This window comes from Ovis aries, chromosome 2 (assembly GCF_016772045.2).
Source record: "Ovis aries strain OAR_USU_Benz2616 breed Rambouillet chromosome 2, ARS-UI_Ramb_v3.0, whole genome shotgun sequence".
Classification (NCBI taxonomy): Eukaryota; Metazoa; Chordata; class Mammalia; order Artiodactyla; family Bovidae; genus Ovis; species Ovis aries.
This window is the reverse complement of record NC_056055.1, coordinates 246,738,347-246,764,804: the sequence shown is the minus strand read 5'-3', so window position 1 is coordinate 246,764,804 and position 26,458 is coordinate 246,738,347. Positions and strand designations below refer to the sequence as shown.

The 26,458-nt window shown below is 58.2% G+C and overlaps 1 protein-coding gene and 1 non-coding gene across 6 annotated transcripts in view; both read left to right on the top strand.

Annotated features, from left to right (window-relative positions):
* Positions 1-23,026, top strand: part of NBL1 (NBL1, DAN family BMP antagonist) — a 31,427-nt gene extending 8,401 nt beyond the window's left edge. The window contains exons 1-5 of one of the 5 annotated variants that reach the window (XM_027965596.3): positions 10,646-10,671; positions 10,857-10,975; positions 20,302-20,496; positions 20,618-20,729; positions 21,654-23,026. In XM_027965596.3, coding sequence (XP_027821397.3) covers positions 10,666-10,671; positions 10,857-10,975; positions 20,302-20,496; positions 20,618-20,729; positions 21,654-21,905 — 684 coding nt within the window. In that variant the 5' untranslated portion in view covers positions 10,646-10,665 and the 3' untranslated portion in view covers positions 21,906-23,026. Of the gene's footprint in view, positions 1-10,645; positions 10,672-10,856; positions 10,976-11,589; positions 11,751-12,690; positions 12,860-13,243; positions 13,387-20,301; positions 20,497-20,617; positions 20,730-21,653 lie in introns of those variants that run through there. The other 4 variants (XM_027965595.2, XM_060411487.1, XM_042244697.2 and 1 more) reach the window with 4 other exon arrangements.
* Positions 4,812-4,884, top strand: TRNAE-UUC (transfer RNA glutamic acid (anticodon UUC)). Its single transcript has one exon. It is a non-coding gene; the product is annotated as a tRNA-Glu (tRNA).
* Positions 23,027-26,458: the final 3,432 nt, after the last annotated feature.

Here is a 26,458-nt window from a genome sequence, read left to right as displayed (position 1 = left end):
CTGGATGGCATCACTGACTCGATGGACGGGAGTCTGAGTGAACTCCAGGAGTTGGTGATGGACAGGGAGGCCTGGCGTGCTGCGATTCATGGGGTCGCAAAGAGTTGGACACGACTGAGCGGCTGAACTGAACTGAATCAGAGTCAGTGTCATTGAGTTTAAACTGATAAGAACAAGTTGATCCAATTTGAAATGAGCTATATTTGTTAAAAATAATAACTATGTTTATTAGTCAGAAATACAATTGTCAAGAAAGGAGGTAGTCTTAAAAGAATAAAAACAATGTAATTGTTAATCAGAGCTTCAGGTCAGTATTATTGATGAGTTTCGCTAAATCCTTGCACGTATAATAAAGCATCATGCTTTTATTCATTGATATATCTTAACAACTAGAAACACTTTTGAATTCGTCTTGGTTTTGGCTGTGCTGGGTCTTCGCTGCTACGCGTGGGCTTTCTATAGTTGCGATATGTACGCTTGTTGCCGAGTGTGGGCTCTATGCATGGAGGCTCAGCGGTTGCAGCTTGTGGGCCCTGGAGCACGGGCTCAGCGGTTGTGGCGCCTGGACTTAGTTGCCCCAAGGCATGTGGAATCTTCTCGGACTAGGGATCAAACCCATGTCCTCTGCACTGGCAGGCAGATTCTCAACCATGGGACCATCAAGGTCGTTTTTTCAGAAGACATTATTTGCAGACAGTAACATGCACCCCGTCACTAGGTAGAAGATGGAAGCCCTTTTACTAATGTGTAGTGGTGATGTTCTGGAGAAGAAATGGCAGCCCACTCTGGTGTTCTTGCCTGCAGAACCCCAGGGACGGGGGAGCCTGGTGGGCTGCCGTCTGTGGAGTCGCAGAGGGTCGGACACGACTGAAGTGACTTAGCAGCAGCAGCAGCAGCAGTGGTGATATTCACTACCTTTATGGTTTACTTTCAAGGGGTTAAATTTATTTTTATAAGTTTTGATTTTGATTCTGTTTTATACTTAGAGGAAAGGGGAAAATAATGCAAGGAATTCCTTTGTGCCCTTCACCCTTGTTTACCGGTTGCCCACATTGTCTCTTTTATCATTCTTGATGTGTGTATGCAGAGGATTTTTTTGAGCGGAAGTTGGAGATATGCCCTGCTGCTGCTGCTAAGTCACTTCAGTCGTGTCTGACTCTGTGCGACCCCATAGATGGCAGCCCATGAGGCTCCCCTGTCCCTGGGATTCTCCAGGCAAGAACACTGGAGTGGGTTGCCGTTTCCTTCTCCAATGCATGAAAGTGAAAAGTGAAAGTGAAGTCACACAGTCGTGTCCGACTCTGTGCGACCCCGTGGACTGCAGCCCACCAGGCTCCTCTGTCCATGGGATTTTCCAGGCAAGAGTGCTGGAGTGGGGTGCCATTGCCTTCTCCATAGATATGCCCATTTACCCCTAAATACTTCAATGTGTGTTTTCTAAGAATAAGGATATTTTCATGGAGCCATGGCACAGTTATCAAAATCAGGTGATTAACATCCGTACGACAGCATCGAGCCCATGACACACGTCCAGACTCTGTCAGTGGTCAGAACAGCGTGCGGTCTGTCTGCCCCCAGCCTCGGGTCCAGCGCGTCTCCCATCTCGTCCTTTAATCCAGAACAGTTCGTCAGCCTTTGCTCTGGATCCTGACAGTTCTGAAGAGCGCAAGCCAGTTATTTAGTGGAGTGTTTCTCAGTCTGGGTTTGTCTCGCGCTTCCTTGTGATGCGACTCACGTTTTGCAGTTTTGGCAGAGATGCTCTTGAGTCCTTTTCAGTGCCTCGCACCAGGAGGCACCTGCTGTCCGTTTGTCTCAACATGAGTGATGTGAACTTTGGGCACTTGGTTAAAGTGTTTGCCTGGTTTCTTCCCTGTAAATCTGTTATTTTTCTCTTTTGTAATTTATGCATAAGTTGTGAGGAGATACTTCTGAAGCTGCTCCTTATCAAACGATCAGAGTTTTCGCATCCGTTGATGGTTCCCCACGTTCACTGTTCCTTATTATTTGACATTCTCTGAGGAAAGAACTTTCCCTTCTCCCTCATGTATTTGATCGTCAGTTTATATCAGCGTGGTCTTGGGGGTCCTCATTAAATTGATTATTATAGCCCATCACTGTCAATATTTGTTATTCAGGTTGTCCAGATTGGTCTAATAGAAGCTCTTTCAATCTGGGGCCTGTATCTTTTGACACCTAGTCCATTCTTTTCTCTTATTTGCTTTGCCCCAGCCAAGGAGCCAGCCGTTTCTCCACGCGGCCCTCGTTCCTTTCGGAGGAGAGTGGTGGTTGGGAAGCTAGGTCAGTGAGTGTGCTGGCTGCGGTCGGTGTGCCCTTGCTCCTGGGCCTCAGCAGGCGGCGCTGTGGAGTACGGTGTGCGGTCCCCGCCTCTTCTGCTCTTTGTCTGCATGTCTCCCAGGGTCTGTCCTTCCTTGCTTGTCCATCTCTTGTCTGTTGCCCATCTATCAAGACCTAGAGTACTTTTTCATTATCACTGTATTTATGGAATAGTTTCGTCCTTAGTATGTTTCAGTTAGGAAGTTGCGTTTACTGTAACCCCTAAATTAACTGGCTTTTTAAGTGGGTGGCCCAGTGGGCATTTCCACAGGTCCGTGACTTGCAACTGGAAGAAAGGCTTCCCCAGATTCTGACCGCAGAGCATCCCCTGTTCTCAGCCGAGCCGCGTCCCTGGGTCGTTGTGTGAGCGTGAGCAGGCCACGTGATCGCTCTGGGCCTCCTTGTGACCGTGGTCACGGTCCCTGCCTGCCACACGGTGTGTGTGTGAGGTCAGGCATTCTGTTGCTGAGGAGAAGAGTGAAAAAGTGGAATGCAATTCTCTTATATAATCAAGTGTGTAACAAATTACGATCAAAAGGCTCGCCCCCCTTTCCCCTGGAGGGCAGGCCATTGTGATATCGCCTGACGACTCTCACAGAAACTAGGAGAAGGCTCACCGTGACTCCCTCTTCTCCACGGACGGCTCCCTGGGGGCTCAGCTGGTCACGAATCCACCTGCAGTGCGGGACACCTGGGCTGGGAAGATCCCCTGGAGAAGGGAAAGGCTCCCCACTCCAGTAGCCTGGCCTGGAGAATCCCATGGACTGTATCGTCCAAGGAGTCGCAAAGACTTGGACACGACTGAGCAGCTTTGACTTTCACTTTTCTCTCCATTGTGGACTTTATGGATGAAACCCAAGTTCTGCCTTTTTGTTTTTCCTTTTTAGCCAGGCAAAGTCCTCTTATCAAGGAGTAGCGAGGTAATTCTAGATCTTCCCTTAGCCTATATAGACACCTTGAAGAGCAGGAGGGAGAGCCACGGAAGGTGAGACGCAGGATGTGTCCATCAGCGTCCACATCTCAGAAGGTTTCTTGACTCCTCTCCCTTGGCCCCAGAAAGCAGCCGTGCTTCTTGTTGGCCCAGACCTGCGATCTGTAAAGCCTCGGTTCGGCTGAGGAAGGGGGCCCTCGGGGGGCGGTTCTCACCCTGCCAGGATCTCTGCCCGCTCTTCCGGGGGCCGCCCGCCTTCAGCCCCTCCCCCTCCTGTCAGGCTGACTCAGTCTAACGCATGCTGTTTCCTGTTCACATGTTCCCAGTGGCTTCCCAATAATGAGCAAAATATCGTTCCACACGTCTTAGCCTAGCGCTGAAGGTCCTTCACCACGTGGAATCCACCCGGCAATGCAGGAGACATAAAAGTCGAGGTTCGATCCCTGGGTCCGGAAGGTCCCCTGGAGGAGGGCACGGCAACCCACTCCAGTGTTCTTGCCTGGAGAATCCCATGGACTGGGGAGCCTGGCGGGCTGCAGTCCGTGGGGTCGCACAGAGGCAGACATGGCTGCGCGACTGAGCACGCACATGCCTCAGTCTCCTCATCTGTAAATGGGAGCAATCATGCCGATGCCGGTCTCAAAAGTTACCGCGGGAGCGCACGAAGCTCCTTTCGCGCGGTGCTTGGTGTAGAGTCCTCTGAGACTGTATTATTATTGTCGCCCCTTTGCCTCCATTCTCCACCTGGCAGCCTGAGTGCTAAACTGGATTGTGTCCATCCTCCACTCACAGCCTTCCGGTGCCTTCTCACCCCACTGGATAGAAAGCCAGAGTCAGCAAAATGGACTCTGGGACCGTCTCCGATGCCAGCCTCCTGGGGCCAGCCTCACCTGCCCGTCCACCAGCTCCCTGTTTTTCTGTGCGGCCTTTCTGTCCCCGCTGTGCGTGAGCACACTGGTTGTTCCCGCTCTTCCCCCAGGGTCCCCACAACTCGCCCCCCTCACCTCCTTCCAGGCTTTATTCAGCGGGTCCTCCTTAGGGAGGTCGCCCCAGACTGCTCTGGGTTTTGTAACCCTCCCCCGCCCCGCCCCGGCCCCGCCCCGCCCCGCCCCGGCCCGCCCCTCTGCGTTTCCTCTCTAGCCTTTATCACAGCCCCACAGACTGTATCTTGCCCGACATATTTTGTTGGTTGTCTGTCTCCTCCCACCAAAATGCAAGCTCCCCGAGGGCAGATATCTTTACCGTTTTGGAGAGATTCTGTTTTGTTTGGTCGGAGGCTTTTTGTTTTTTTCTTTTTTCTAACTGCCACATCCTTAGTGCCTGAATAGAGCCTGGCACATAGTAGGCACTCAACGAATGTTCATAGAAAAACTGAATGTCACTCTGTTACCTCTGTCTCAGTCGTGCTGGTTGTCTACTCCCGAAACACGTTTTCCTAGGAGTGACAAACGCATTCAAACAACATGCATTTATTTCACAAGCCATCAGTATCCCTTTTGGTGACTTCCCAGAGGAGCGCTGTTAAGAAGGATTCGAGGCTGGGACTTCCCTGGTGGTCCGGTGGCTAAGACCCTGCACTTTCCATGCAGGGGGCCCAGGTTCAATCCCTGGTCAGGGAACTAGATCCCGCATGCCACAACTGAAGATGCCGGGTGCCTCAGCCAAGGCCTGACACGGCCAAACACACAAATATTTAAAGAAAAGAGAAAGCATGCTGAGGCTGCTTCTGGGCCAGCCCAGAAAGTGTGTTAGCGGCTGCTGCTGTGGTGCTCTGGAGCTCTGAGGGGCACATGTCTGTCCAGTGCAGATCAGTGTTTCCAGGTGCTTTCCTTCTGAGTGTGAACTGCTTCCTCAACTGGCCCAAGTCCTGCTCACACCTCGAAGCCCTTGTATAAACGCTCATTCCTCTAGCAAGCCTTTCCCAGGCAGACCAGCCCCCCGAGGCTACCGCCTCCTCTGAACCCTGTGGCCTCGTGCTGGGCAGCTTCCTTGTCAAAGAACTTTTCCTCTGCCCTCTGCTTCCCAGCTCTGTGTGTCTGCCCTTCTTCCTTCCAGGGCAGGCTTATGCTTTACTCTGTCTCCAGTTCCTGGTGCTGTGCTAGACACGTAGTAAGTGGTCAAATATATATATGCGTAATAATATGTATCAGTTCAGTTCAGTTGCTCAGTCGTGTCTGACTCTTTGCGACCCCATGCACTGCAGCACACCAGGCCTCCCTGTCCATCACCAACTCCCAGAGCTTGCTGAAACTCATGTCCATCGAGTCAGTGATGCAATCCAACCATCTCATCCTCTGTCGTCCCCTTCTCCTCCCGCCTTCAATCTTTCCCAGCATCAGGGTCTTTTCCAGTGAGTCAGTTCTTTGCATCAGGTGGCCAAAGTATTGGAGCTTCAGCCTCAGCTCTTCCAATGGATGTTCAGGACTGATTTCCTTGAGGATGGACTGGTTGGGTCTCCTTGCAGTCCAAGGGACTCTCAAGAGTCTTCTCCAACACCATAGTTCAAAAGCATCAGTTCTTCGGCACTCAGCTTTCTTTATAGTCCCATCCATACGTGACTACTGGAAAAACCGTAGCCTTGACTAGATGGACCTTTGTTGGCAAAGTAATGTCTCTGCTTTTTAATATGCTGTCTAGGTGGGTCATAGCTTTTCTTCCAAGGAGCAAGCGCCTTTTATGTATTGTTTTGATCAAGACTTTTAAGGATGTAAATACCAAACTCCTTCAAATCAGCTTAAGATTGTAAGACACTGGAGAAGTTCAGAGAGTCCAAGGAAAGGTGAATCTTGAGGGGTGAGAACCAAGCCCTCGTCAGCTCCTTCAGCGGGCAGCGTTCTCTAGAATCCTGTCCCTAACGCGATTCGGCTCACCAGCCCAGTCCCTGAGCCTCCCAGTTCAGGCTCCGGAGAGACAGGACTTGACTGACCCGGCCCGGGTCAGCTGTGTCCCTGGGCCACGCTCTGGCCAGGAGGACATTCTCGTGGGGAACACACTTGGCTGCTGGCGTTCTTTGTGCTGGCCGGAGGATGTGGTCAGAAGCCGGGTCCCTGGCAGCGGGGCCGCACAGATGCCCACGTGGTGGTCTTTTGCGCCTTGTCTTTCTCCAGTATCCGTGTTCCTAAGCAGGAGGATTCTTCAGTGAATTTATCTGGAGCACAAAAACCTTGAGGGAAAAAAAAAAAACAAACAAAATAACTGTTCTGTGGGATGTTAAATGCTCACAGAAGGACCAACTCTTGAGGAGAAAGAAAATTTCTTCTCCTACTCTCTGTGGATATGTGTGGGCAGCTGGAAGCCGAGATGGAAGAATGGAGAAGGAACTTTATAAAAGAATGGATGTGCCTAACACTGCCCAGCTCCCCAGCCCGGTTCTCCACGCTGACCACAGCGGCAGGGCGGAGGGTCCCAGGCACGAGGCCCTTTCTGGAGAGCCCGGTTCTGGGGTGTCAGTTGGAGTGGGGGGGGGCTCCTCGGGGGTCCGGGAACCCCAGCTGAGGGAACTTGGGGGTATGATGGGGGAGGAAGCAAACAAGCAGCAGAGTGAGAGGCTGGGGGTCACTCCCGTCACCCCGGTGCTGGCATTTAGGCCACACTCCAGGCGGCATTGCTGTCCTCATTATTACGATGAGGACGCAGCCGTAAGCACCACTGGAGTGGAAAAGGGACCTTCCCTGGGGTCAGAGCGACATGAGTTTCCATATCCGCTTTGAAATTCCCAGGACTGCGGCCTCCTCTCTGGCCCTCCCCTTTTCTCGCCCCCCTTCTCAGCCTCGGCCCCTCCTGTTGAGTTTTGGTTTCCTACCTTCCTACAAAGGGCGTCTGGCATTTCTGCACTCATCCAGGGCCGGGTCCACACCTCCCAGGCCCCCAGCAGCCTTCTGGGGGCAGACCCCAGAGGGCGTCACACCATCACCGCCTTCCTCCTTCTGTGAGCCCACGGCGGGGCCCAGAGTCCTCCCGAATCCCCAGCCCCGGGGGCCAGCCCAGAGCCAGGCGATCTGATTTTGCTCTCGGATCTGCTGCCGACTTGCCCAGGGAACCTCGGCACATCCTCTGCATCTGTGAGAAGGGATAATGCGACTCTAGCAGCTTTCCCTTCCTCCAGGCCAGCTGGGGCCAGGTGCCAGGCTCCAGTCTCCATGTACACGTCCGTCAGCAAACTCTCCCTGTCAATGTGCGCCTGGGCACTATTAAAACTCCTGTTCTGCCGATGAGGAAACTGAGGCTCAGGGCACGCATTCCCTGGCTGAGGTGAGAGAAAGCTTGGCGCTACAGCCTGGGTTTGATCCAGGGACTCTGACTCCCTGTACAAACCTCCCTAAAATAGCTTTCATTTTCTGGGGCGTGTGCTATTTTCCAGGAACCGTGCCGAGTACTTTGTATCCATTTATCTCCTTGAGTCCCGGCTCCTCCTCATCATAATCTGCCTCAAGCGTCGCCTCTTTGCCGTGTCTTCTGAGTCTCGTCCCTCGCCCTGGCTTGGTTAGTTCCTCTGTGACACTTGGATTATGAGAAACCCATTCTTCTGCTTATGTGTACCTGCTCCGGCTCCCGGTGGCAGAACTGAAGCTTCCTGAGGCCTGCGACCTCATTGGTCCGGCCCGTTGCTGTGGCCCTGGCACCTCTGTGCCTGTCTGGCACATAGTCGGCACCATGAGTATTTGCTAAATAAGTGAATGAGTCCCAGCAGTTCTACAGAGGACATGCCGTTACCAGCTGCGTGTTGCAGGGAAGGAAATCGAGGCCCAAACAGGAAACAACTTGCAGAGTCGCTGGGTGGTGGAGCAAGGACGCAAACCCAAGCAGGACGCTTCCAGAACCTTCCATGATGATTCCTCCACGGCCCCTCCCACCCACACACTTGGACACGCGGACACCCTTGGTCTTTATCTTGCAGGAGATGGAGGGACCATGGCTCTCCCAGGCCCCAGTACCAACCTTCTGAGTCAGCGGGCCAGCCTGGGAAGGAGGGCCCTGGCTCGCTCTCCCTCTCTCTCCGGGAGAGCGCAGGGCTTTGGACCCCTGTCGAGGCCAGGCTGACGGGATTAGAGGAAACAGCTGTCCCAAGCCTGTGCCCTGTGGGAGGGAGCTCACATTCCCGCGACTCCGGGAGGGGGGCAGCTCCCCGTGGCCCAGTCACATTCCAGGTCGGTCATTTTCCTGAGCCCAGATGTCTGCTAATGAGCTGGGGAGAGAGGCTTTCAGCCCTCTACCCCAGAGCTGGGCCCCGCATTACCTCGGCCCCAAGAGGCTGGCCCAGGGCCAGCAGGCTCTGGCTGCAGGCCCGTGCCCGGTGCCAGCCAGGCCTGTTGGGGCAACTGGTGCGCGGCTGCCAACCAGGTGCATCTCTGCATGCTTGGAGACTCTGACGTGACAGGTTCTGCCTTTCCCACTGGGGCCCAGCACCCTGGGTCCTAGAGGTGCCCGAGGCAGTCAGGAGGGGCGGTGGACAGAGGAGCATGGGCTTTGGGGTTGATGGGTCTGGGTTCAAGTCTGGACTTTGTCCATCACTAGTGGTGTGATCTTGGGAGGGTAACTAGGCTTTCTTTCTTTTTTGTAACTAAGCTTTTGATGCCTTGATTTTTCTCATCTGTAGAGTGGGAATAATAGTAGGATTGTGGTCGGGATTCCATACAGTAAGGCAGGCATGGTGCTTAGCATAATGCCTGGCACATAGTCATAGCTGTTGACAGCATTAGCAAGCCGCCTTCTTGACCCTGAGTTCACATGGTGGCCTGTAACTCCCTTCAGGCTGAATCCCTGGCTGCTGGAGCTGGACTCGGGCAGCAGCCCTCCTGTAATTTGCCAGTCTTCACCAGCATGCGACCTAACCTCAAACCCCGTGTCCTTGACTAGACGGCTGGGTGGCTGACTGTCAAGGGCTCTCTGTGTGATTTGACAAGCTCATTAGGCTTCCCAGTTTGCTTCCTGCAGCGGGTTCTTACAAAGTATGCTCCCCTGGTGGCTCAGACGGTAAAGAATCTGCCTGCAGTGCAGGAGACCCAGGTTCTATCCTTGGGTCGGGAAGATCCCCTGGAGAAGGGAATGGCTACCCACTCCAGTATTCTTGCCTGGAGAATCCCATGGACAGGGGAGCCTGGCGGGCTACAGTCCACAAAGTGCAGACATCCAGTCCCTGCCCCACCAGGGGTCCACACTGAGAGCGGCAGTGGTGTGCACAAAGGCCAGCGTTTCCCGAGTGCCTACTGTGTACCAGGCGATTAGGCTAGAACCCGTGAGGCGTGCTCCTCCAGCAGAAGGCCACTGGCATTCCCTTTACCGAGGGACTTTAAGCCAGCCACTTAACCCCTCTCTTGGCCTTGGTTCTTTCACTGATGAAATGGGGACAATAGTGTTTATTTCACAGATTTATTGTGTGGGTGGAAAGTGCTTAGAACGGGACCAGGCATTTGTATAGGAAGGTGCTCAACATGCCTGAGCTGTTACGAGTGCTATTACAGCAATCCTCGTGGGAACACTTATGGCGGATAACAGTTCCTTAATTCAGCCAAATATACTGTACCCCTGTTTGCCAAGCCCTGGGGACACTAACATAGGTGATCCCTGCCTTCAAGGAGCCCATGGGCAAGTAGAGGAAAGAGATCTACTCAGCTGGTCTAGAGGGACATTACCAGGAACAGAGGTGTGTGTCCTGTGCTTCCAGGATCACACCAGAGGAGAGGGGATTATGCTCCTTGGGTCTTGGGAAGGCTTTCCAATCTGGGTCTTGAAGAGTGTCTTTACCAGGAGATGAAAGGAGGGGAAGGGAAGCCCAGGCAGAGGGAACAGCATAAGCAAGAGCTCGGAGGCACAGAGAGGCAGTGCCCAGTTTGGAGAGGCGGACAGGCCAGCCTGCACCACGGAGTTAGCAGCAGCCCACTGGAAGCCACCAGAATGCTCAGCAACCTGTGACATCGAATGAGCTGGTCTGCTTCCATCTGGGAGCTTCCAGCCAGGCTAGGGTGAAACGCACCCACACCAGCCACTGCAAGAGCGCAAAGCCCTGCAACTGGACTTGTGTCCTGAGCTACTACTTTTCAGCAACAAAGCTTTTTTTTTTCCACCTTATGGTTTTCCAATAAAAACTCTCACATCAGTGGATGTGAGAGTTGGACTGTGAAGAAAGCTGAGGGCCGAAGAATTGATGCGTTTGAACTGTGGTGTTGGAGAAGACTCTTGAGAGTCCCTTGGACTGCAAGGAGATCCAACCAGTCCATTCTGAAGGAGATCAGCCCTGGGATTTCTTTGGAAGGAATGATGCTGAAGCTGAAGCTCCAGTACTTTGGCCACCTCATGCGAAGAGTTGACTCATTGGAAAAGACTCTGATGCTGGGAGGGATTGGGGGCAGGAGGAGAAGGGACGACAGAGCATGAGATGGCTGGATGGCATCACGGACTCGATGGACGTGAGTCTGAGTGAACTCTGGGAGTTGGTGATGCACAGGGAGGCCTGGCGTGCTGCGTTTCATGGGGTCGCAAAGAGTCGGACACGACTGAGCGACTGAACTGAACTGAACAATGAGGGCACGACCGAAACTCGCCCGGGGGGCCCAAGCGCAGCCTGACTCATTGGGTACCCCTCCTCCTCCAGGAGCTGAGACTGGCCGCCTGCGCTGGGCGCTGCGCTCATCCCAGGAGCCAGAGAAGCGAGTCCACTTGCCGGCGTTCGGAATGGTCCTCCTCGGGGCTCTCCGACCCTTCTCTGCACACGTAAGCCAAGCGTCCGGAGCTGAGGCGAGGCCCGGCGGAGGTCGGGTGCCTTCTGAATCTGAAGAGCTCAGACCGGCCCGGGTCGCGCAGCCGGCAGCGGGTCGGGTTGGGCGCGCGGCTCGCGGGGCTGGGGGGCCACGCCCTCGGAGCAAAGCAACAGCGCCTGCTTCCCAGAAAAAGGAGCGCCCCTCCATCTTTGTCACCCGGAGGCCCGGCGCGGCCCGGTGGCCCCGGGCTCGGGGAAAGGGAGGCGGGGAGCAGTCCGAGCGCGGAGAAATCCGGCAGAGTGTGCTTTAAAGGAACGAATGGGGGGCGCCGGGCTCTCGGCCCCGCCTCTGGGGCGCCCCCCGGTAGCTCCGCCGCGCCGTCGGACGGCGTCCGGCCCCGGCCCGGGGCTCGAGGGCGGCGGGGGGAGAGGGGGCCGCGGCGCGGGCGGCCGAGGCGCCCCCTCCTGCGCGCCGGGAGGGGCGCGGCCCCGGCGCCCGCCCGCTCTTTCTTTCTCGCGTCCCTCCCTCCGCGGCGCCCGCCCTCGCTCCCTATTTGGAGCGGAGACACCCCTGACGTCGGAGCCGCTCGGCTCGCCGCTCCCCCGCACCGCGCGCCCGCCCGGGGCCGCAGACGGCGCTAGCGCAGCCCAGCCGAGCCTCGCGGGGCCGCCGCCAGCCCTGCCGGCCGCCTGCCCGAGCTCCCCGGGGGCGCCGCGCCCGCCCGCCGCGGCCCGCAGACAGCCCCGCAGGAACCGGCGGGCGCGCCGCGCTCCCCTCCGCCGCGCGCGGTAAGTCCCGCCCGGGCCGGCGCGCGAGCGCCCGGCTTCCAGAGGCTTCGGCCGCGGGCGCAGCGCCGCGGGCACCGTGCGGAGGCGCCGCCGCCGAGCTCCGGGAGCCCCGGGCGGCTCTGAGACGCCGGGGCCGCGGGCGCGGCGCGGGGTGGCTACGGACCCCCCGGCCGCCCCGAGCCGGTCCCCCCGACTCGCCCGGGTTTTCCCTCGCTCGGTCGGAGGTCCGCGGCCGAGCGAGGCGGTGCGCAGCCGAGAGGAAGCCGGGCGGCGGGTGGAGGGCCGGGCCGGGCCGCGCGGGCGCCGGGGCAGCGCCCGGAGCTCGGCCGCCGGGGCCCGCGCGTCCCCCCGGCTCTGTCCCGGGGCCGCGCCGCGAGCCTCTTCTCTCCGGGACGCTGGTGCCTCCTTTCTGCGTCTGGGCGTCTGTCTTCCCATCTGGCTGTCTCCGTCTTCCGATTTCCGCTCCCCTCGTCCTCCGGGTCTGCCTCTTTCTCTCTCTTTATCCCCTTCTGCCCGTTTCCCGTTTCGCTGGGTTGGTGCCTGCCTTTCTGTTTGCCCTCCGCCCTTCGCCTGCCCCGCGGTGGGAGTCTCTCTCTCTCTCTCTCTCTGTCTCCCGGTGTCTGTGCGTCTCCCTGGTGCCCCCCACCCTCGAATTCAGACATCCCCCCCACCGGATCGGCGGCCCGGGGCCCCCAGCGGAGTCCGGGAACAGTTTTCTAGACCCGGGAAAAGGAGCGAAAGCCTCCCCCTGCCTTCCGCCTGCCCCTCGGGGCCGGGCCGGGAATCGTCTCCCTGGAACTGAGTCAGGGGCAGGGGAGTCGGCTTTCCCGGGGGCTCAGTTTCCTTGAGTTCCACCCCCCGCGAGGCGGCCTGGACAACTGGGCCGTGCTACCGGCCACCTGCCCGCCCCGCTGCCTGGGCGGGGCGGTTCGGATCTTTCACAAGACGCAGCAGAGGGGCAGCTGGCCGCCTCGGCTGGCCCGGGGCGCGGGGTGGGGGGGTGGTGGTGGCCGGCACCCGGGGACAAGGGCACATTTTCAGCGTTTCCAAGGTCCTCACCCAGCTGGAGGACAGCAGCCTGTAACTCCGGGAACCCCAGGAAAACAGAGGTCAGGGCCGGAGGCCAAAGGCTGGGCTGCTGGCCGGGGGAGTGGGGGTGGGGAAGCAATTTGTCAACAAGGAGCCCCTCACCCTTTGTTACTGTGGCAACCACCGGCCTCCTGAAACTCCTCCAGATGCTGGGGCTGCTGCTTGGGTGTGGTTTGCCCGTAGTTGGGGCCAAAGAAAAGGCGAGGCTGAAGCATCGGTGACCCCCACCCCCCCACCCCCGCACCTCCTAAACTGGACCTCCTCCTGCTGGGCCCGTGTGCTGGAGGGGGCCGGGAGGATGTGCGTTTGCCCGCGGAGCTATCTTCATCCTTTTAAAGTGAAATTTCCAAGTGAGTTAGCGCCTTCTCCCCACCCCCAGCCCCTGGGGTCGCAGGCGGCGGGGCGGGCGGGGACGCCGGTACCCGCTGCAGTGGGACTTCTGCCGAGCAGATGTCTAGGCGGGCCCTGCAGCCGCTCATTAGGATCGATTTGTTTTGGAGACAGTTTGTGGCCAGGAGGGTCTGCGGGCAGGAGGGCCGTGGTCTGGGTTGGGGTGGGGGGCGAAGCCAGGGAGGTGGAGCTGCCCGGCGGCAGGCAGGCTTCCTGGACCTGTGCCTGGCCCTTCGTGCCCACCCCCGGGGCGCGGGGGGGGGGGGTGGTTCGTATGTGCTCTGCCAGCGCTGACGGTAGGAAGGAAGGCCCGCTGCGCTGACGGGGGTCACGGTGGCTCTAAGCAGCGTGCTGGAGCTGGACTCCTCTTGAGACCATCTGCTGAGATAGCCTCTGCCAGGCCCTGCTTCCCATTTCACGGGACCAAATGGGAGGCTGGGGCAGGTGAAACCAGCGGCCAGTGGTCTGGTCCCTAACCGCGGTCCGTCCTGCCCCCAGGCACACAGTGAGGCAGAGGATGAGCTTGGGCCCGAATCTCTCCGCGGACCCCAGGGAGGGCCTGCTGAGCAGATCAGGGCCGGGGGTCTGAGCCTGCCGGCGGCCCCCTTCAGTGGCCCCATTCGAGGAAGTCCCGGCAGGCACTCCTTCCAGGACCTGCGGTGGTTGCCTCGCCCTTGCCGGTCACCCAGCCCAGGGCCGCGGCCGGGAACGCCACGCCCTCCGCACCCGCAGCGTGCGCGGCCTGGCAGCCGGGCCCCGCCTGTTTTCACCGAGTTGCTGGTCTCTCGGGGACCCCAGCCCTTCAGCCGAGGGCTCAAGGATTAGAGTTTGAGCGGCATCTTGCTCTCGGCTCCCACCCTGGCAAGCAGAAAACCCTCGCCCAGCCGTTGTCTTCTCTGCTTGAGTTTCTTCCCCTAAATTCAGTTCCTTTCAAGGCAGACACAGCCCTGGATTTAGACATTCTGGGACCCGCTGAGGATCTAGTAGGAGGGAGGGGTGGTGGAGAGGGAAGCAGAAGGGGGAGGGGGCGTGGGAGGCAGAAGGGCGTGGGCAGGGTTCAGAGAGGGTGAGTAGCCCTGAGTGACTCCAGGCCCCTGCTCCCAGGGACATCTGCTGAGCACCGCCTGTGACGGGCGCCCTCTCCCGAAATTTCCGTGCACTCTGCAGATTAACTCTCACCGTTGCCCTAAAAGGTGCCCCCATCTTGCAGATGAGGAAACTGAGGCACAGAAAGGTCCAAGTGAGAGAATTCCCTGGTGGTCCAGCGGTTAGGGCTTGGTGCTTTGACTGCCAAGGGTCCATCCCAGTTCAGGGAACCAAGGTCCCACAAGCTGCACAGTGGCCAAGACAAAAAAAAAAAAAAAGGGTTCAAGTGAGTGAGCTAGGGGTTGAACCAGGGTCTGTCGCAGCCTCAGTTGTGAATGGAGGAGACCAGACCCTGTCCTTCGTGAGTGTTGGGGGGGAGTCGCAGGGGGAGGAGGAAACGGGGAGGGTAGAGACTGGGGGCATCTGGTTTGATCCATTGGAGAAGTATGTCCCCACTAACCCCACCTGCCTTCTGTGAGAATACAGGTGTCACCTGAGCCCACAGGGAGGAACTTCCAGCCTCAAGTGGGAGAGGTTTCCAGAGGAAGTTCCAGAAAGCAGAAGCTGGAGCTGGGGAAAGGCTTGCCTTCTTCTAAGGAAGGCTTTGCTGGCCCTGCATGTGTGCGTGTGTGTGTGTGTGTGTGTGTGTCTGGGGGTGAGTGGACCATTGTACCAATACAGTGTTGGATTACCTGGCCTTAAGGACCCTGAATATTCAGATTTATCCAAGAGAGGAAACGGAGAGGGTGATGGTTCACTTGTTTTGTGAAGCTGACTCTTTGCTCTGCACTGGTGCTCTACAGTGAAGGGGTGGGCCAGGGGTTTTCCTTGAAACCTCAGTCCCTCTGGTGAATTTAAGGGTTGATTGTAGGCACCAGGCCCAGAGGCGGGTGGGTGGCTGCTGTCAGCCGTGCTGTTCTGGGGACCCTTCCCTGGGGAGTTGTGGGGGCTCCTGACCTGACCGGGCCTCAGCTCCACGTGGGACCGGGCTCACGTGCCTGGATCCGGGCTCACGTGCCTGGGTCCGGGCTCACGTGCCTGGGTCCGGACTGTGGGGTCGGTGTATCCGGGGCTGGGCCCCGGGTGCCTGAGTTGTTGGTAAGCATCTCGGGGAAGATGCCGGGTTCTGGAGGGTGTGAGGACCAGCAGGCCTGACTCGGAAGCCGGCGTCCGTGCTCGTCTGCATGGGGTCCGGAGTGGGATTTGAACTCTGCCCTGTGGGGCAGCCAAGCTTCCAGCCCTGGCCATGGCTGAACCCCAGAGAGCTGCTCGGCCTAAGAGACACGGCCTCAGCCCCTGGGGTGGGGCGGGGAGCCCTGGCCTCTTGCGTGGTGCAGACCGTTCCTTGTCTTCCTCTCCTGTGAACCTTTCCAGCTTATCCTGCTTGTCTGTTTCATACCTCGGCTTTAGCCAACACTGGTGTGTCAGTCAGCTTGAGCGACTCTCGCAATCTCCTGGTGCCTCAGTTTCTTCATCTGTAAAATAGGGAAAATACAGTATCTATTTCCTAGAACCGAATAAATGAATATATGTATATATACATATATATATGTATATATAAGCCTTAGAGGGCTTCCCTGGTGGCTCAGACAGTAAAGCGTCTGCCTGCAATGCAGGAGACCTGAGTTTGACCCCTGGGTTGGGAAGATGCCCCAGAGAAGGAAATGGTAACCCACTCCAGTACTCTTGTCTGGAAAATTCCTTGGATGGAGGAGCCTGGTAGGCTACAGTCCATGGGGTCGCAAAGAGTCGGATACGACTGAGCCGCTTCACTCACTGTAAGCCTTAGAACAGCGCCTGGCCCACAGTCAGGAGCAGCTCTAACTACTGGGAAGCCAAGAGGGGGTGTGCTGGGCTAATACCCACAAACCCCTCCTGGCCTTACTGTGCTGGTAACTATACTCCTGAAATCAGTCCAGAATTGAGACTCTCTGCCCCCTCGCCCCCCAGCTATCTGACTGCTGCTCTGAACAGCTGCTTCCTTCCTCAATCTCCCCTCCAGGCTCTGAACCCCTGGGGGCCCCCAACTTCAGCACACTCTGGGCTCCTAGATGGTGCTTGGGAAACCAGCGTCCAACTTCAGGGAATCGCATGGTCTAGAGGAAGGACACTGCTCGTCCTGACTGCTGGGCCCCTGGGACCACCCCACTGCAAAGCACGGGGGTCGGCTTGGGGGACCTCCTTCCCACTCTGACATTCTGGGCGACCCATGACTTGTGTGAGCCTCAGGGCAGGAGGAAGGGATGAGACCCTGGGGGAGGTTCTCAAGTCTTCAGGAAGGAAGCTCCGACTTGTATCAAAAAAAACCCCAAACAACTGAGCTGCTGCTTAAAAAAAAACAAAACACAAGCCAACAAAAAATAAAAGCTGCTAGCAGAGAGCTGACCCCAGCGGGAAGCGGGGCGGGGGCAGCAGGGGCTCTTGGGGGCTGGGTGGGAGAGGGGCTCCCTGTCTCCTGGCCCAGCCCAGCCCGGCCTCCACGTCACCCCCCGGGCGAAGGGCACCGTCCTGAGTGGGGTGCCTACTGGCTGCTCTCATCGCATCCTGGCCGTGGTTTTCAAGGACTGGGCTCCGCTCCTGTCGTGGGGCTGAGGTTGCTGGGCAGAGAGGTGAACCGTACCGCTGGACCCGCGCCGGTGGGGGGCCTGGGGCTGGAACTTAGGAGGCTCCCTGGCCGGGCTTCTGCTGGAGCTCAGGGCTCCTGGCTCGGGGAGGCCGAGCGTGGCCGGGCCTGGGCTTGGGGAGAGGCCAGGCCTGGCGGACTGGGTTGGAGCACCCCACTGTGGGCCCAGCTGTGCCCGAGACGGGGTGGGGAGCTAAGGGAGGTGGCTTCTTCCTCAGCGTCTCTCCTGCCTTCTGGGCGTCTGCTCCAACCTGACCCAAGGGAGCAGTCCTCACCCTCCAGGGCGGCAGGTCTCCTGAAGCATCGTTATCCCACCTCCACTGAACCTTGTTAGGAACCTCATGCCCATCTCAATCCCTTAGCGGGGTCCCGGCCCCCAGCCCCAGTTCCAGCATCTACCCATCCCAGCCCCAAACCAGCCCCGCGCTCACCTCTGCACGGCTTCACTCCTATCCTAAGGGAGCCTACCATCATTCCCTGCCCGCCTGACCTGGCCTTGTTGAGGAGCCCTGCAGGGGTCAGGCACTGGACAAGAGTCCTTGGGCCTCTCCGAGGTCTCGCCGGGGGAGCCTCAGGGAGCCCCCTAAGTGGGCCTCCGCCAGCGTTCTAGGCTCAGGCCCCGACTCAGAGCCTAGGTCCTTGGGGATGGAAAGGGAGTTGGTGGGGTGACGGAGCCTCCTGGGTGCTAAGGGTGCTGGAAAATTAGGTCGCCAGTTAGGAACACGTGCGTTATATTTTCTTAGGTTGTGGTTGTCCTGAAAACATGGGCTTTGCTGTCCGTCTAGAGAGTGAGACCGGAAATGTGTGGGCGACGGCCTGGGTCAGGACGCAGACTTCCCTGGGATGGGGCAGACTGTCTGGACTCACCTCCCACTGCTCTGCCCGCTGCGCCCTCCCCGCTGGGCTGGGAGCAGGATTCCCCCGGGCACTGGGGGAGATGGGACTTGTCTCTGCTTTCGGGGACCGTGTGCAGGGAGAGGGGGCAGGATCTGAGCTGAACTTGCTCAGAGCCCTGTGGAGGTGGTCGCAGCCCTGCAGGCCAGCCCCCAGGCCCTCCCTGGAAGCCCCGTGGAGCCCGCCCAGAGGGTCAGCCTGCAGGAGCCGGCAATCCCCGAGCACCTCTCACTTCCCGGCTTTTCACCAAGCACCTGCCCCTTTCAGCAGAAAGTGGGCCAAGGGTAAGGGTGGTTCTGAAGGAGGTGTCTGGCCCTTGGCTAGCCTGACTAGTACCTGGCATCCGTGGGGCTGATGGGACCATACTTGGCCCTTGCTCCCAGTTCAGCCCCACCCAGGCCCCTCTGGGGACTGTCCTGAGGCACAGAACCCCAGTTTGACTGAGCCAGACCACTTCTTAAGCCCACCCTGCGTATCAGAACCACCATGGAAGCTTGTAAAAACAAAACAAACACCCCACCCTGCAACTTCCACTCCACGAGTCCCCAGGGAATTCTGATGCCCTACCAGGTTTGCAAATCGGCAGTGCGGGGCACCTCACTCATATTACAGGTGGGGACCCTGAGGCTGGAGTGTCCAGGGTCTCACGGCACACGTGGATGCCTGACTCCCAGTCCAGGGCCTTTACCCCAGTGTCTTGCCCCCAGAGGACCGCCTTGTAAGCACTGCCCTCATTTCCGAATGTCTCTGAAGCTTCCCTCCTCCACGGTTTTTGCAGGGGGCCGTCGGTGAAACCTGCAGAGGATGAAGCTGGGGGACACTAGGAAGATCCCCCCTGAGCCCACGCTTCGGACACACACGCTGCCCTGCAGCGCCCTCTGCTGGCAGATTCTATTAGCGCCTTGGTGCATGGCACCCCACTCGAGCACTCTTGCCTGGAAAATCCCTTGGACAGAGGAGCCTGGTGGGCTGCAGTCCATGGGGTCGCCAAGAGTCATACATGACTGAGCGACTTCACTTTCCCTTTTCAGTTTCATGCATTGGAGAAGGAAATGGGAACCCACTCCAGTGCTCTTGCCTGGAGAATCCCAGGGACGGCGGAGCCTGGTGGGCTGCCATCTTTGGGGTTGCACAGAGTCGGACACGACTGAAGCGACTTAGCAGCAGCAGCCTCGCTCCAGACAATTCAGAGGGTCCGGCCCTTGGCTTGGATCATCTCTTGTTTGACTCAGAGGGTAGAATGGAGCCGCAGACAGTGATGTGTGTGTCGACTTTGGACTTGGAGCATCCAGAAGAGCAATACAGTCTAGTTTGGGGCTGTTTTTTCTTTTTCACCCGAGGTTCAGCCAGCCAAAGGGGCCCAAGATTTCACAGTGACAGGGAGATGGTTAGCTTTCCCGATGCCGGAATGCTGGTAGCCACGCTGGTGACAGGAGGCGTGGCCCTGGAGGACCCACAGCAGTCCAGTGAGGAGGGGCTAGTGACTGCTCGGGACTCAGCCGGGTGCTTGGAAACGGGTTCAGTACGCACCACAGTCCATCGTCACACAGCATCACCACCACCCTTTTATACCCCACCCTTCTTAGTTGAAGAAAGTGAGGTCCAGAGATAAAGAGTAATCTGCTTGGGGCTTACCTGATGGCCCGGCGGCTGGGCCTCCGCACTCCTAATGCAGCGGGCAGGGTTTGGTCCCCGGTCAGGAACTAGATCCCCCACGCTGCTGCAATGACCGAAGATCCCGCACGCCCCAGCTCAGACCGGGCCAGCCAGATACATACATGAAGGTTAAAAGTAGCTCTTGAAAGCCCCTTGGATGGCAAGGAGATCCAGCCAGTCCATCCTAAAGGAGCTCAGTCCTGGGTGCTCACCGGAGGAATGATGCTGAAGCTGAAACTCCAATACTTTGGCCACATGCTTGTGAAAATCTGACTCATTTGAAAAGACCGTGATGCTGGGAAAGATTGAAGGCAGGAGGAGAAGGGGACGACAGAGGATGAGATGGTTGGATGGCATCATCGACTCAATGGACATGAGTTTGAGTAAACTCTGGGAGTTGGCGATGGACAGGGAGGCCTGGCGTGCTGTGTCCATGGGGTCGCAAAGAGTTGGACACGACTGAGCGACGGAACTGAACTGACTGAAAAGTAACTTACTTTAAAGCTACAAAGCAAGTTATAAAGATGACTAACACATATGCAATGTGTATTATCTGCTGGTCTCTCTGCTCAGAGCTTTTCATGAAATACCTTATTTAATCTCCACGATACATATCCGATGCTCGCAATATTAGCAGCCCCAGGTCTGAGTTTCCTACAGGAGAAATAACTTGTCCAAGGTTGTGCTTGGCTAGGAAGCGGTAGAGATAGGGCTTGAACCCAGGGAGTCAGGGGTCACACCTGTAACACCACTGCCGCCGCCCTCTGCCCAGCCTCCCGGGCCCTGCCGGCCTCACCTGCGGTCTGTGCTCAGTCCTAGGGCTCCAGAGGCCGTGGGCACGATGCTGCGGGTCCTGGTGGGGGCTGTCCTGCCCGTCATGGTGCTGGCTGCACCTCCGCCCATCAACAAGCTGGCCCTGTTCCCGGATAAGAGCGCCTGGTGTGAGGCGAAGAACATCACCCAGATCGTGGGCCACAGTGGCTGTGAGGCGAAGTCCATCCAGAACAGGTGGGATCCCGGGGGGCGGTGGCTGGGTGGGGTCCGTGCAGGGGCCCAGAGCGGAGGAAGGAGACGGGCTGCCCGTGCCTGGTGCCGCCGCAGCGACGCGGACAGCGGTCTCCTCTCGCAGGGCCTGCCTGGGACAGTGCTTCAGCTACAGCGTCCCCAACACCTTCCCGCAGTCGACGGAGTCCTTGGTGCACTGTGATTCCTGCATGCCGGCCCAGTCCATGTGGGAGATCGTGAGTACAGCCCGCCCGGCCCGGCCTCCCCGAGCCTGGGCCCCGCGGGTGCGGGGCCGCTGCTGGGGGCACGCGCGGTCCTTGCCGCCTGGGGGTTCGCACGTCTGACGACAGCACCTGCAGGAAACGAGCTCTTTCTGAAGCTTGCTTCTGACATCAGCTGCTTGTTGAAATGCTCTCGGAGGCGTCCCACCGTTAGAGAATGAGACCCAGATCTCCGCCGTGCCCCTTAAGGCCCATCCACAAGCCATGCCCTGGCTCGCCAGCCTTCCAAGCTTCATCCTGCCTCTCTCACCTTCTGTACCAGCTTGACCCTTGACACCAACCCACCTGCTTTTGGTCTCTCATACCTACTTGGCTTGCGATCACCACATGGCCTTTGCACCTGCCCTTTGCATCCAGGAAGCAGTGTCTGGGCTTAGATCCAGAGGTTCAGGGGAAGTTAATTGGGCAAAGTCTGGGGCAGCGGGGAGCGGGGTGGGTGCGTAAGGCCCTCCCAGGCAGAGGGAACGGCTTATGCAAAATCTCAGGCAGATGAGGCAGCAGGGAGCTGGCAGAAGGGGGGCAAGGTCGAGGGCGGGAGTGGGGGGTCTGCGGCAGGCAGCCTGTGAGGAGTCAGGGGCTCTGGGTGAGGGCAGTGGGAGCCCTGGGGGCCAGTTCAGGCAGGGCGGGCCGTTTGGGGGTCTCCTGGCTGCCTGGCGCTGGGGAGGAAGGTGGCAGGATGTGGGAAGACAGGCCAGGAGGCTCCTGCAGGGACTCACCCCTTCGTCTCCCCCGACTGTGCCCAGGTGCCCCAGGGCGGGGGGGCTCAGGCTCCTGGGGTCTCTGGTGATTCTTGGCACTGTGATGCGGGTTGCCCTCGGGGCCTCCCTGCCTGCCCCAGGCCCTTGGAAACGCCTCTCCTCTTCCATCTGCCCTGCCCAGGTGACCTTGGAGTGCCCCGGCCATGAGGAGGTGCCCCGGGTGGACAAGCTGGTGGAGAAGATTCTGCACTGCAGCTGCCAGGCCTGTGGCAAGGAGCCCAGCCACGAGGGGCTGAGCGTCTACGTGCAGGGCGAGGACGCGCAGGGGGCCCAGCCCGGCGCCCACCCCCACCCCCACCCCGGGGGGCAGGCCCCCGAGCCCGAGGACCCCCCCGGGGCCCCCCACGCCGAGGAAGAGGGGGCTGAGGACTGAGGCCCCCGAGTCTCCCTCCCCTCCCACTCCCTGTGGAATGTGGGGGTCTCGCCCTCCCGGGGAAGAGTTAGGGGGAGAGGCTGAAGCCCCCCTTTGGCACTGGATGGACTTGGATTCAGACTTGGACTTGGAAGGCTTCCCGGTTGTCATGGAGATCTGAAGGGGGTGGGGCTGGGGCCAAGCTGCACAATTTAATATATTCCAGAGTCGGGGGCAGGGGCAGAGATCTTCAGGGCTCTTTTTCGGGGCGAGGGGAGCTCTCTTCCTGACCGCCTCTGAGATGTGTGCCCTTGTTTGGGAGGGAGAGGGGTCGCTAGCTAGGCTGCTGAGTTGGCGAGGCATTCCAAACTGTGCCAAGGCCCACTGCCCCCCACCCCCAGAGCAACATCTCCTGGTGGCACTGAGGTGCCCTCCCGTGGTTGGGAGTCAGGCCTGGGCAGGCCCCCGCTGACTCCTGGCCCTGGAGCGGGGAGCCAGGCTCACTGGCTTCTTCGGCTTCCTTGGGGGTGATGCGAGGCAGGGGTGGCAGGACCTTCTGGGCCGGGAGGAGGGGATGACCCCCTCCATCAGACAGCACCCCTCCCTCCTCCCTCCCTCCCTCCCGCCCACCCAGATCTCAGTGCCCCCCCACATGCTCCAGGCCCCTCAAAGTTGGTGGAGCCAGCCTCACCCTCTTGGGGAACCCTCTCTACACATCTGATGCTGGGGAGGGGTCTCCCTTACCCAGAGGGTTCCCAGGAGGGACATGGTGGAGTGCGGACTTGGGGTGAGCCTCAAGAAGTGAGGGAGAGGTGCCACAAGGGCTCGTGGGGCGCCCCTTGACCCCGAGGTGCTCCAGTGCCCTGGCCCTGCCCCCGCCTCCCAGCTGCACTTTAGCCCCAGAGAGGGCGGGGGTCCCCGGGGGGCGGCGGGCAGGTGGGAAGGGAGGAGCCCCCTCAGCACCCACAGCTGCCTGCACCCGCTCTTCTGTCCCAGACCCCTGCCGGCCCCCCAGCCCCCTGCCACGGGGCGCCCCGGCCCTCACGGCTGACCCGACAAGAGCTTCTGGAGCTTGTAACCAGTAGACTGTCTCCCCGAGGGACCCTGAGTTTTCTCGTGAATAAATTCCTTCAACACCCGTTTTCTCATGCTCGCCGGGAGGCTCTGCTGTCTCAGGGTGCCCCGAGGGGAGGGCCTCAGGCTGCGCATCGAGCCCTGGGAGGACCCCCAAGGCGAGCATGGTCTGCAGGCCCCCCCACATCCTAGGGGTCCCCACTTCCTTGCAGCCCCTCCTGGCTCCTGGCTCCCCACTTCCTTCCTGCAGAGGCTGTTTCTGGCCTCATGTGTACCTTGGGTGGGCCTCGAGAACCCCGATTCTGACTTTGACCTTTGACCCCCCTGGGCCTATGACCGCTTCTACCCTCGGAGTGACCCAGCCGCAGCCCTTCCCGCCGCCCCAGCCTGGCCTGGCCTCAGGAGAACGGGAAACAGACAAAAGCAGTGGTTACAGACTGACACGCAAAGTGGGATGCCTTGCTCAGTACTGTATGTAAATTGACTCACTTCACCCTCACCATTCCCAGGCGAAGCAATAACTGCCCTCATTTTATAGAAGAGGCCTCAGAAGTGCAGGGGAATTAAGTACCTTGCCTAGGGGTTGAGAAAAGTCTCCAACAGGACTTGAACCCAGGCAGTCTGGCTGAATCACTCTCCTCGGTACAATCTTAGGAACTGCCGTTGGTTCAGTTCAGTTCAGTTGCTCAGTCATGTCCGACCCTTTGCGACCCCATGGACTGCAGCACGCCAGGCCTCCCTGTCCATCACCAATTCCCGGGCTTTACTCAAACTCATGTCCATTGAGTCGGTGATGCCATCCAACCATCTCATCCTCTGTCGTCCCCTTCTCCTCCTGCCTTCAATCTTTCCATTTGTTGATCACCTACTATGTGCCAGGCTGGATGGTGGACAATGCTTGGAGTCCTTTTCCCTTCAAAATGACCCTATGGATTTATTGTCATTGCCTGCCTGTGGCTGAAGTTGGGGATCCCAGACTTTTCACTGAGACCAGGCAGGTGGTGGTTCTCTGATCCGTTCTTCCTCACGTGCGTTGCTGTAACCACCAATACTAGGCAGTCTGTAGATGCCTGCTAAGTTGCTTCAGGCGTGGCTGACTCTTTGCGGCCCTGTAGACTGTAGCTCACCAGACTCCCCTGTCCATGGGCTTCTCTAGGCAAGAACACTGGAGTGGCTTGCTATTTCCTTCAGGGGATCTTCCCAACCCAGGGATTGAATCCCTGGTTCTTATGTCTCCTGCACTGGCAGGCAAATTCTTTACCACTAGCACCACCCGGGAAGCTAGATCATTTCTCATCCATGGGGGATCTTCATTTTGCAAATGTGAAATGAGCACCTTTTTGCTCTGGGAGTGCTTTCCCCAGGCTGGCAGACAGTGGCCCCCAGATTCCAATCTAGCGCCTTCTGGTGGTAACAGTTGTGTGTACACACCTGGTTTCTCCCGGATTCCAAGCTTGCCCTGCGTGGCTGCTCTTCACTGTTGTGTAGGTTGTGGACTTCCCAACTACAGAATGGCGCTCCTTGCAGTTGTGCAGGACACAGCGATCCTGGGTGGTCCTTTGTCCCTTGTCGTGGAATTGTGTTGGAGAAAAGTACGTATCTCCATATGCACGCGGCGCTCAGTGACCTCTCAGGCAGGGACAATCTCTGGCCATATTAGTAAGCCTTTTGCTTCTCAGGTGGCTCAGATGATAAAGCATCTGCCTACAATGTGGGAGATGCGGGTTCGATGCCTGAGTCGGGAAGATCCCCTGGAGAAGGAAATGGCAACCCATTCCAGTACTCTTCCCTGGAAAATTCCATGGACGGAGGAGCCTGGTAGGCTACAGTTCAGGGGGTCGCAAAGAGTTGGACACAACTGAGCGAAGTCAGATTACACAACTGGAGGTGGGGCTGACTGGAGGGCACGCAGAAAGCGCTCAGGGGCCAGGTTCAAATGGAGGACTTCATGGGGTGGCATCCTTGGCACTAGGCTCTGAGACCCGAGCATCCTCTTGGCAGAATGAGTCTTGATCAGCGGCCGCCTTCATCCCAGTGTGAAACAAGGCAGGGCATAAATGGATAGATACATAAAGAGATTGAGAAGAGGCTGGTTGGAAAGGCGGCAGGAAGCCGGGCTGCAATGCCAAGGAGGTGGCCTGCAGGTGGCAGGCCTGGAGCAGCCGCGGGGGCTCAGCCTTCTCGCTCTGCAGTAGGAGCCGTGGAGGTGTCTGCACATAACTGGGTTTCAGCGAGATGAAAAGCAGTCTCGTAGGAGGATGAGGTTTGTCAGGGAGGGGTTGCTGGGGACCAGCTGGGAACTGCAGGAGTCCAAGCAGGAGGTGGTGGAGGCCAGGACTGGGTGGGGTGGGGGAGGCTAGGGAAGCGGGGCCGCAGGGAGAGGCGCCGCTGACGGGCCGTGCAAGCAGCCAGTGGAGACAGCCAGACTTAGAGGGCAGAGACGCGTTGCTGGCTATGCCCGTCTGCCGATGGGAGTGAGATGCAAGTTACTGCCTGCTGATGTTTCTCTTGGCCAACCTCAAACTGAACCACCAAGAGGACCCAGAAGAAAAATTGCAGGTCCCCCCACCACTGTTCACCCCCAAACCCCGCAAAGGTGGAGGAATTGAAAATCTTGACAAGGGATAAGCCCTAACGCAGCACGGCCACGCTGGCCTTTCTCCAGATGGGCGTGTGATTAGCACCGGCTCCCTGAGCCAGTCACTCCCATCTAGTTTTCCTCCCCTGCTCTGAGCCTCTGGGAAAATCCAGAATTCCCAGACTCAAATCCTGGCTGGGCGGTTTCTTGAGCCACTCACTGAAGATCTGAGTTATCCCTTAGCAAGTTGGGGAATGTTGATCACATCCGCTTCCCTCCCAAGGCCGTGGTGAGCTTTGTATGAATCAGTGTATCTGGAGAGCTTGGAGCAGTGCCTGACATGGAGTGGGGCCTCAACAAATGTCAGTCATTATAATAATTCTTCTTCGTGGGGCTTCCCTGGGGAGCCAGTGGTTAAGACTTTACCTTCCAGTTCATGGGGTGCAGGTTTGATCCCTGCTTAGGGAGCCAACACCCCACATGCCTCACAGCCAAAAACCCAAAACCTAAAACAGAAGTAGTATTTTCATAAATTCAATAAAGACTTTAAAAAGGGTCCACGTTGAAAATCTTTAAAAAAAAAGACATAATTATTGAGAATAAGTGATTGACCCGCAACTGCTGATGGCTGGGCTGAGAGTTTTCTTCATCCATTCACTGAACAGGTATTTATGGCAACTTAGTACATGCTGAGGACACAGCCATGAACAAAAGGTGGCTCCCGGTAAAGAACCCGCCTGCCAGGGCAGGAGATGCGGGCTTGATGCCTGGGTGGGGAAGATTCCCTGAAGGAGGAAATGGCAACCCACTCCAGTATTCTTGCCTGGGAAATCCCATGGACAGAGGAGCCTGGCGGGCTGCAGTCCCTGGGGTTGCCAAAAGTCGGACACGACTTAGTGATTCAACAGGAACAACAATATAT